This window comes from Carassius auratus, chromosome 2, assembly GCF_003368295.1.
Source record: "Carassius auratus strain Wakin chromosome 2, ASM336829v1, whole genome shotgun sequence".
Lineage (NCBI taxonomy): Eukaryota > Metazoa > Chordata > Actinopteri > Cypriniformes > Cyprinidae > Carassius > Carassius auratus.
Window position 1 is genome coordinate 20622588 of NC_039244.1, and position 11432 is coordinate 20634019.

Genomic DNA, 11432 nt, shown 5'->3' on the forward strand with positions numbered 1-11432 from the left:
TGAATCCCTAAAACCTTTAAAAATGGCCTTAATACCATCTGTCAATGTATTTTAGTCCTCGGTTCTCAGTGATGCTAATCTCAGTCTCCTTTAATTCTCAGTCTTAGCCAAAAATCTCAAATTCAAAACATGTTTTCATTTAAAGTTGTTGCACTTTCAAGGCTTATGAGAATTAAGTCTTCACTAAGGGTTGTGAAAATACATGGAAGAATGAGAACAGTCCCACACACTCAATAAACAAGCACATTGTGCTGTTTACAAAAGTATTCTGACCTCATTATATCACAGTCCACATGGTAGCCGAAAACCACTCACTGAATCCTGCAGTGTGTAAACTGAGAGTTTTTTTTTTTTCTAAGTTTAAATTATAATTAATGGGCTGGATAAAATCTTTTATGAATTATAAGGCATTATATAACACACTTTGTTTAGCACCTTGAGGTATGAAAACAGTGATTGGATGGTTGGGTGCTGTTGTCATTGGCCACATAAACGCTTGCGATTCTGTACTGATGTCAAAATACCTTCTTATATTGAATCTGTTTTATTAACCACAAGTGTGTTCTGTTTCTGTTTTGCAAATATAAAACTAATGACCTGTTGACACATTATTTGTTTGCAGTATCAATTGTTTGAGGAAACTGTGATTTTAATATTTCATAACCCTTTATCAGTGGTTATTTGTAGGCTATGCACTGACCCGGTAGGTAGTAGCTGTAAACATTATTTTAAAGGAATAATTCACCCAAAAGTTGACATTTGTTGAAATCTTACCCACTGGCCATCCAAGATGTAGATAAGTTTGTTTTTTCATCTTAACAGATTTGGAGAAATTTAGCATTTCATCACTGGAACAGACTCTTTACAGATTTCAATACACGGACTGGAGTACAGTATGTTTGCTTCTCAGGGTGCCTGTGGCTCAGACACGGACACTGATATCTATACATCCTCTGTACTGGATTACATCAACACCACCACTGACAGTGTTACAACAGAAAAACAGATCACAACATACCCTCATCAGAAGCCACGGATGAACAAGGAGGTGCGACTTCTGCTGAAAGCCCGCAACACTGCCTTCAGGTCAGATGACGCTCAGGCCTACAGCAAATCCAGGGCTAACCTGAAAAGGGGCATCAAAAAGGCCAAGTACTGCTGTAAGCTGAAGGTAGAGGAACACACAGATCCAACTCTGACCCCCGACGCATGTGGCAAGGCATACAGATCATCAGGGACTACAAGTCAAGCAAGTCCACGCCAATGGTCAAAGACGTCTCCTTCCTTAACGAGCTCAATTACTTTTATGCTCGCTTCAACAGCAACAGCAAGGAAACGGCCACCAAAATCACACACTCAGCAGACCATCAACCCCTCAAACTCACCTCCACAGATGTCCACACTGCATTGAGCCAGATTAACGTACACAAGGCTGCAGGCCCGGACGGCATTTCTGGACATGTGCTTAGGGCATGTGCAGAGCAGCTTGCAGGGGTCTTCACAGACCTGTCCCTCACCCAAGCAACTGTGCCAACATGTTTTAAGTCCACATCCCTTGTGCCAATACCGAAACACCCCTCCCTGATATGCTTAAATGACTACCGCCCCGTAGCACTCACACCCATCATAATGAAGTGCTTTGAGTGACTGGTTCTAGCACACCTCAAGGACTGCCTGCCATCCACACTGGACCCAGACCAATTTGCCTTGGTGTGGGTCCAGACTTGGAGACCTGGACATTAGCCTTTAGGTGACCTGGACATTAGGTATTAGGTCAGGCCACACCTGGTCCACCACCATCACACTCAACACCGGCGTACCACAGGGCTTTGTGCTGAGCCCATTCGTTTACTCCCTTTACACCCACGACTGCAAGCTTGTGCATGGATCCAGTTCCATCATTAAGTTTGGAGATGACACCACTGTGATTGGCCTCATCAGAGACAACAATGAGACTGCCAACAGGGAGGAGGTACAGCACCTGGCCGCATGGTGCACGGACAACAACCTGCTCCTTAACACCAGTAAGACAAAGGAGCTCATTGTGGATTTCAGGAAGAAGAAAGGAAGAATGCACGACCCCATCCACATTAACAGGATTGTTATAGAAATCTTCTCCAGCTTCAAGTTCCTGGGGACCACCATCTCGGAGGACCTGTCCTGGACCACAAACACCTCCAGCCTGGCCAAGAAGGCTCACCAGCGCCTCTTCTTCCTCAGGACACTGAAGAAGAACCAGCTGTCTTCAGCCATCCTGGTGAACTTCTACTGGTGTGAGGTTGAGAGCATCCTGACCAGTTGCATCACAGTCTGGAATGGGAACTGCTCAGTTGCTGACTGCAAAACACTGCAGAGGGTGGTGATAACCGCCCAACACATCACAGGGACAACACTTCCTGCTATTGAGGACATCCAGAGAAAACGCTGTCTACGTCGAGCTCGCAGTATTCTCAAGGACTCCTCTCACCCTGACCACAGACTGTTTAACCTCCTGCCCTCTGTAAGGCGCTCCAGGAGCCTCCGGAGAAGGACCGGCAGATTTAGGAACAGCTTTTTCCCTAAAGCTGTCTCCTTACTGCCCTCTGACACCACCCAACGGCCCCCCACACCATACACACAGACTCCTCACTCCTCCTCATCACTATATCTGATTTATTTATTTATTTACTAAAAGCAAAAAACAGTAAACTTGTTATTACTTGCACTACTGTCTGTTCATCCAGAATACTGAGTAATCCATTTGCACACTGAAATATTTTCTATGTACTTTACTGTCCATTACACTAGTGTAAATGATGTTCATATGTTCATAGTTTCTTCCTATAGTATACATACATTTTTACATAATCCATCTGTTCTGATAAAGAAACAAACTCATCTGTGAGTAAATTTTAAGTAAATTTTAGAAGCTATTCCTTTATTATCAATTCATCATGTAATACAGAGGGTTATTAAACGCATGCTTTTTGGCTTCAGTTTTGCCTTTGGTTTTTGAATACTCATTTTTGTGTTTGTTAAGGTATATTAATTTATTCAAGAAATAATTAGAATTTGCACGTGACTTTAAAACTAAATTGTTAAACACAAATAGTTTTGTTGTCTTTTCCATTTTTAGCATCTCATATGTTTTGATGTGTTACTGAACCCCATAAATGTATACATTAATTTTTTTTAATTTCATGTCTTTTTACACTGGTGCCCAACTGTAGAGGGTTTATGTTTTTGTGAGCATAAAACACCAAAAATGAGCTTGATATATGTTTTTGGAGCACTAGCTATAACAAGTGGAGTTTTAGCCAAGACTTGACAAACTTACAGCCAGTGATTCAAGGTATGCTTTATTTGTTCAGAAAACACGCTGTTAGTCTCTCATGCACAGACACCTCTATACACACACACACACACACACACACACACACACACACACACACACACACACAGAGTGTTGGATCTGTCCAAGCCTGTTTCTTTTCCTCCTCACCTCCCTCAATAGACCTGTTTGTAGCTGTGGGTTCATCTGTGTAGATACCATGCACTGACGGAGAAGAAAAAGGGGTGGAGATTCATAAGTTCAGTGCTTGTCACAAGCACTGTTCTTTCCATAAAGAACACCAGTTTGAAGGACCAAGGCATCTACACCTGCCACCAACCGAATGGAGATGAAGGATTATGCATATTGTTCCTTTGATGCTGTATATACTCAACATGTTAGTCTGGTAAAATGTCTCACAATTTTCTCATGACACCGAGAGCTTGAAATGAAATTTCACTGCGTGTAATGTTTGCTCTATTCAGATCCCCCCTCTCCTCCGGATGTGCATTGTTGGTCTCCAAGTTACCCTAAAAGATGCTCTTGGACACTAACTCCAGGCACAATACTTCTAACAGATTATATTGCTACATACAGGTATCCTACACTCTTAAAAATATAGGTTCTTTAATGGCATTGATGGTTCCATGAAGAACTTGTAACATCCATGGCACGTTTCCATTGCACAAAATGATGTTTATTGTGGAAAAAAGGTACTTTAGATTATTAAAATGTTTTTCACACACACACAAAAAAAGGTTCTTCTTAAGAACTGATCACTTGAAGTAATGTTCACCTGTATACAGTATGTTAAATGCTTTGTTAAAACAAGCTTATTTTAAAAGTTTGAATTATAAATGGTTGCTTTTAAAAAAAAATGCTATTTTCATGCTTTAAAAAGTATGTGAAGGCACTGTAAAATATAAGTAAATTGTCCATATGACTTGTGCTCTATATTCCAAGTATTCTGAAGAATCTGCGATAGCGAATCATTCAGACTGGTTTTGTGACCCAAATAAACTGATTTATTGAAAAGATCCAATTCAAAAGAATGATTTGTTCATGAATCGGACATCGTTTCTCATAAATGGGTTTGGATTATCATGACCATTTTGAGTAAATAATGACAAGAGTTCTTGAATGAACTCTTCCTTTAAACGTAATGTTAGAGATTGTGTATTTATATATTGCTTTGTTTTGAATATTGTGCTGTACTTTAAATTGTACACCTGTTGTAATTGCTCTAATTGTATAATTCTGCTTTTGCAGTATTTTAAAGAGTTTATCAGTGTTTCATCTCGATGCCTATGCCATGAGCTCATATCGAGTGTTTCAATTCTTGTCCTTTGTTGGTCTGTAGTGGAACCTGATCCTCCGGTGAATGTGAGCGTGATGTTAATGCCAGACAGGAAGTTGTCTGTGGAGTGGGGTCCACCACCCACTCGGCCGGATCCTTTCAACTTTCTCCTTAAATACACAATGAAATTCCACTGGGGCAAACCCGAGACTGCAAGAACTGTGAGTTTCCTATGTAGACCATGTTCAACTGTGTTAAAAAACAACAACATTCCTAGCTGTTAAATACTGAAACAAAAGGAACCAAACAGAACTATTTGAAAAGTCACTTCATGCTAAAGGAAGGACATACTGTATGAAGGTCATTTAATTATTTAACATTCTTTGTTTTCTAGCTGGGCCCTTACGGGGTCTAATAAAATGGTTTTGAGTGGACTGGTGGCAGGAAAGACTTATTACATCCAAATATCTGCAAAGGACTCCCTGGATGATGTACAGAGCAGTGAGTGGAGTACACCGATAAATGCCACCATACCTACAGTATCCACTGATGTGGTGAATCATCATTACACTACGCTAACCAGAAGTGTTAGAATCACAGGGTTTATTGTCACCAAATGATACATTTGTTTGACAGGCTCAATGTGCAGAATCTTCTAAATGAAAAATAATAATGAACACCCAGCATGGCTCCATGTTAAAAAATTTTTATAGCTTTATGTAATGTAATCTTTATTATCTTACTGATTTTAAGTAGTCTGTGAGTAAAAAACATAATAATTATCATAAATAAATATAACTCACACATTTTCTAGCTGCCCAAGAAATAATGTAAAAAAGTAACAAAGCTGTACAGAAAAGTTTATTATTCTGCTTTCACTGGAAAATCACTTGAATTTTGAATAAAACGTTTTTTAAAAGAGGTATGCTGGTGTTTTTATTTTAATTTTTATTATTTTATAAAAAGTGGTAAATAGAATTTAATAATATTTTAAATTAGCTCTAATTTCTATATTTTCAGTTTTCATTTTCCTTTTTGTTTAGGTTTAAGTAAGTTTGTTACATACTTATTTTTTCTTAGTTTTAGCTATTTTGAATAAAAAAAATCATTTAAGTTAAAGGTTCTTTGTCTAATATTTATACTTCATTTAATTTATTTACTTTTTAATATGATTTATATAATTTTATGTTTTCATAATTTTAATGATTTAATAGTTTTTGATTTTCAAATATTTCTCCTTAGCTTTAATTCATTTTTAAGATTTTTAATTTTGGTCATTTAACTTAAAATGTATTTATTTCTGTTAACTGCAACTTATTTAAGTTAGTTTCCAAAGCAACATTTATCATTTTCATTCAAGGTAAAGTTAGGGTCTTTCATTTTATATTTATATTTTATTCAATTTTTATTTCAGCTTTATTTAATTTAACAATTTGAAAATGTTTGATTAAAAAAAAATTAAAGAATAAAGAATAACCATGTTTATAAACCCATTCAGAAAATAATTAAAGAAAACATTCCAGATGTCAGGTAAGGGAAATTGTAACTGTTCCTATACTTTTATTTTTCCCTGAACAAATCCTTTTTTGTAGGTGCCAACAAAAGCCTTGCATGAAACCCTTCAGTCTAATACGTCAACAATCAGAGGCGTTACAAACTCTGAGTGACGAACACCCATGGAGAAAGACGGTGCACGATGCAGATATTCCGTCACCTTTTCTGGGCTGTGTGTGCCTGGGCCAGGTTTCCGAGTGGCATCGGTGGGGATATTAAAACGGCTGTGCATAGAGAAAGAAGGCTGTCTGTTCAGGTAGATGCTCGGATCTGTGCTGTTGTAACGGCCGGGCCCCGGGGTCATGGATAAGTCCTCCGATGGGCCGCCTGCTTTCCTGCGTGCTGACATGGTGAAGCTGGCGCTGGAGGGTTTGTGGGGAACGTGAGAGCTGAAGAGGTTGGGTAAGGTGTAGCGGTTGGGGGCCGGTACAGGATCCACAATACGGTAGCGTGTACGGAAGGCCATGGTGTAAGACGGAGATCTGTGGTGAAGGTTCAAAGGTGGAGCTTTCTCAGGACTGTAGGCTACGGGTCCCGGAGTCTGGAATGTATCACCTGTTCAAAAACAGAGAATCAGCAACTTTGTATGATTATGCATCTCCCTCTTAAAAGTTAAAGTGAATATGACATAAAATTATGCTATTTACTTTCTGAATACACATTACCATTCGTATTGTGCATGATTGATCGAAAAAGTGCATGTGCATATTATTCCAAAAATACAAATATTGTAGGGAGAGGGATATTTGCAATGCTTCATGGGAGTGGGTGGGCACTAATGTTCACTTGTTCACTTTCAAATTTCTTTGAGGAATCATGAGAACTTTGAAATAAAAAAGTGAACATCTAGAGTCAGATCAGAAAAAACCCCACCTGTCTTTTTTTTGCCCAGCATGGAGTACGATGGGGTACCGTCTCTGCCAAAGCGTGTCATTTTGGCATCTACATGATACTGCGGTCCTGGACTGGAATCCACGGACACCACTGTTCAAAAGCAACATTAAGAGAAAACGCATCAGAATTTATTGAATTACAGTTCAGCACATGCAAATCAACATCTCAGAAAGAAAAAGAAAAAGCGGTCACTGAGATGGAAAATGTATGCTTTAAAAGGTATTAATATGTACAATTAAGGTACTAATAGGTAATAGTATGTACCTTTAAAGTATTAATATGCACACTTTGAGGGTAATTAAGGTACAAAAGTGTGCCTTTTTGAAAAGGTGCCATCCCAGTTGCAGATTATGTATCAATTTTTGGATTAAAATCAAACATGGATTTTATTAGCTTAATATGCTAGTGAAATAACATTAATCATCATATTGCATGCTGTTGTTTGTGATATAAAGTCCAGATGTGCAAGGTTTTTAGTATGAATGATCAGACTGGGTATTCTCAGATATGAGGATTTTGAGTGTGTATGTAAATCAACCTAATATTTAATACTGCATAATAGACACTAATAAATCTAATAAATTATCAGTTCATATAAGTGCCATGTTTATGTATATCCATTTTATGCATGAACATGCATGTTAAAAGCGTTCTCAGATGATTGAACGCAGCATTAGTTAAGTGGATCATGTCATGTGTCAGTGTGAGAAGTGTTTGATTTCATGTCATGTCACTCACTGTTGCTGCTCATGCGGCTGTGGAAGGAATAGGCCGGGCTGCTGGGTTTGGTGTAGTCATGGTTTATGTAACCGATAGTGGGTGGAAGAGCATAACGCCCCGGTCCGGGCCCTGCGGCCATAAACAACAACATAGAGTGTGCATTTATTACTGAAATTGGTTTGGTTAATTAATGGGAAATAATTAGTAAATACAATACATTATTTTTTAACTTTATGAAAAAAAGCACATAATAAAATGACTAAAAATGAAAGGTATCATACTGCAATTATTTATACGTAAATGACCATATATTAGCTAAAATATACCAACTATTAGCTAAAATAAAATAAAAATAAATAAATAGAAAATTAGAAATGTTGCCTTGCCAAATAAATGAAATGATGAGCAACCAACTGAAATAACTAAGTTGATTTTTTTTTTACCTTAATAGTAATTTTAACAAAATAATAATAATACAGATGGAAAAACAAAATGACTAAATTTGAAAATAGGGTTTATTCTGCAAGTAAGGTTATTATCATGAAATAAAACTAGAACTATTAAAAACATTGTTTTTAAATTGAAGTAAAGCTTTAAATTAAATATAAATATCAGATGAAAAACTTAGCTTGAAGCATTAAAATTGCTAAAAGAAAAAAAAGCTAAATCTGAAATGAAAATAAATTAAATCTAAATAATATTAAAACAAATAAAAACTAATAAAGATTACAAAAGCACATAACAAAATGACAATTAAAAAAAAAAAATAACTGTAAAATTACAATAAAAATGTATCAAATAAATGAAAATTATAAATATAAGAACTCTAATAAAAATACTAAAATCAGGTCAGTCCGCTTAGGTTGATTCATTTTGTTAGTCAATATAAGGTATACATCTGCTAATTGTGTTCCTCAGAGTCATATATAATAAAACTATGGAATGTGATTCATGTGAGACATAAAATCTCACACATGCTGTGCACATTTCTAAAATGCAGGAGAACCTTGGCTGTAAACTTTCATTCGAAATCGTTTGAATTTTGCTACATAGTTAAATGTTGTTTTCAAAGCTTTGGCCAAAACAAGAAAAGAACAGACCAAAGATGTTTTATTATCAGAATGATATAAGGTGTTGCAATAAAAAACCTAACTGACACTTTCTTTAATCAAACTGCCAATCCAGACTCAAGAGCCAAATAGGAGCATGCAGTGAGCCCTGTGCTAAAATAAATCATCTGATCTCCTCACTTTGCTGAATAATTCTTTCGACGCAATCATTTGCACAAATTAATCTACTGAAATATGCTATCACAAACTCACCTCTTTCCCTGCCAGCAATGATGGGGCGCCGTCTCACCATTTCCCCCATGCCCCATATGTTTTCTGACTAGCTTAAAGAGCTGACAGCAAAATCAGCAGCAAGAGTGCTCAAGGAGGTCCAGGAAAGGTTGAAGTTTCAGTTTAGACACACTGGAGAGATACAACTGCGGTCTGAATTATGAATGAGTCTTACAAGCACAAGAAACCTTACCCTTGTCCAGGCTACAAGAACATCCATCTCAATAACTTAACACATTACAGATTTCCAAACATCCATCACCGTCTACAAAGGAGAACTACAGTTACACCTTGGCAACTTGTCTGCAAACGACAGCTAATGAACTAATTACATGATGTGAAATAGACAGTCAACAACTATTTGAAATTACTATACGGTTTATATTGTAGGATAACTTCATTCTTTTGAGATAAGATTATATACTGTATTAATAGCCACCTCAAATGTAAATACTAAGAGATATTCTGTAAATAATTTCATCGACTTGTGATATAAAAAAATATTTTTATCACAGTAATATTCATAACTTTTAGCTAATGACCGTGATAAAAAATACAAAATAAATAAAATAATTTTTTCTGAGTGTGGAAAAATTCCTGAGTGTGGAAACTCTTTCAAATATAAATTATTAAAGGTATTTAAGAATGAATTTGGTGAAAATATTCATTCAAATATACATATAAGTTAATGGAGTGAAGTACAGAATATTTCCCATGTTCCTATTAAAATATATTTTTTTTAAATAATAAATAACAATTAAAAATTCATGGAAAATCCATATATATATATATTATTGTTATAATTAATATGTTATAATTGTGTACAATGTAGCATCACCCACCACTATATATATGTATGTCTGTATGTGTGTGTGTGTGTGTGTGTGTGTATATATATATATATATATATATATATATATATATATACGTTAAACTGTACGATTGATATAATCTGTCAGTCTCACTATTCCTATGGCTCAAAACAAATGAAACGTCTGGAAAGCTGTTCTTGTTTCTGTGGCATAGTTTTACAATAGGATGTTCCATATCATGTTTCTCTGTTACATTAATTACTTTGATTTAACAGTCTGAAGCTACTTCAAACAAACATGGCATCGCTTTAAAACAATCTGCTTCTCTTCGGCAGGTCTAAACTGACCAAATTTTGTACTTGGAAATGTAATTAGCATGCTAAGAAAGTGTGTCTTGTGAAAGCTGAGATGTCATCCCTGACCAGTGAGCAGACATTAAACATTAACCTGTTCTATCTTCAGACTGGGTGACTCGTGTAGAAGCAGCTAACACTACAGATGACCTCTGGCAGAAGGCCAGAGAAGACTATTAGGAGGTGTAGGTCAAGTTACACTGGAATATGAATTTGTATGTAAACATATCCGTCACCTGGTTTCCATAAAGTTGGTACATTAACTCAAAATCAACATATGTTTCAAGAGCTGGATACCTTAAGAGCTTTGAATTAAAGCAGGGAATGTTATTCTGCAATTTGATATCGAGCATATTATTGATCTCTGTAGCATGAAAGTGCCTGAGGACTCACTTTACAAACACTTATTTGTGAAACAATACTCAAATAAGCAGCACAGGGATTCCAGTTACAGTAAGGCCCGTCGTTACAACCCATTGGCCGTATTTTGTTTTAAGTCACATGTTATGAAATCATAGGGCTAAAATGTTGAGGACTCTAAACTCAGTGGCCTAAAGCTTTTTATTTTTTGTTCTTTGTGGGTGTCACTTAGGGAAAAGTGAAATACTGACCGTGGAAGAGGCCAGTGTAAGAGCACTAATTGAACCAGACAACTGCTCGTACACACATTCATCTTTTTCCCTGTAGAGAATCATATTCTGGCAAAAACACTTCTGCTTTGTGCAATTGTTTTTTTTTTTCCTGCCATTTCTGGATCTGTTTGTAATTGTTTTCTTGTACTGTACTTCTTAAAAAGTCAGAAAATACAAACAATCCAAAAATAAGTTCAAAATCAGTAGTTTTCTTGTTTTCATAAGTAATTAAAGATAAATGACTGGATTTTTTTTTAAACTTGAAAAAACTTGTTTTCAGAGAATATACCTAAATGGTTGTAAATTACACAAAGTAATATTAAAACAAAACAAGAAAAACTGAAATTCCAATGTGATAAAAAAAAGGATAATCTCGGAAAACTAGTAGATTCATCTTTCTTTAGCAAATGCCGAGATATTTTAACAAAGCAAAAATACAGATTTACAGGCTGTTGTTTTGTGCTTGTTTTTGGTAAAAAAGGACCAAGTCCATAAATTTTTATCTTAAAGAAGGATTTTA

General features: G+C 36.1%; 1 protein-coding gene across 1 annotated transcript; it reads right to left on the minus strand.

Annotated features, from left to right (window-relative positions):
• Positions 1 to 6209: 6209 nt before the first annotated feature.
• Positions 6210 to 9146, minus strand: LOC113120222 (outer dense fiber protein 3-like protein 2). The gene is made up of 4 exons (XM_026290156.1): positions 9098 to 9146; positions 7794 to 7904; positions 7035 to 7145; positions 6210 to 6716 (listed from the first exon to the last, which is right to left on the minus strand). Exons 1-4 carry the CDS (start codon positions 9144 to 9146, stop codon positions 6229 to 6231), a joined length of 759 nt encoding a protein of 252 aa, XP_026145941.1. The 3' UTR covers positions 6210 to 6228.
• Between the last annotated feature and the right edge of the window lie 2286 nt (positions 9147 to 11432).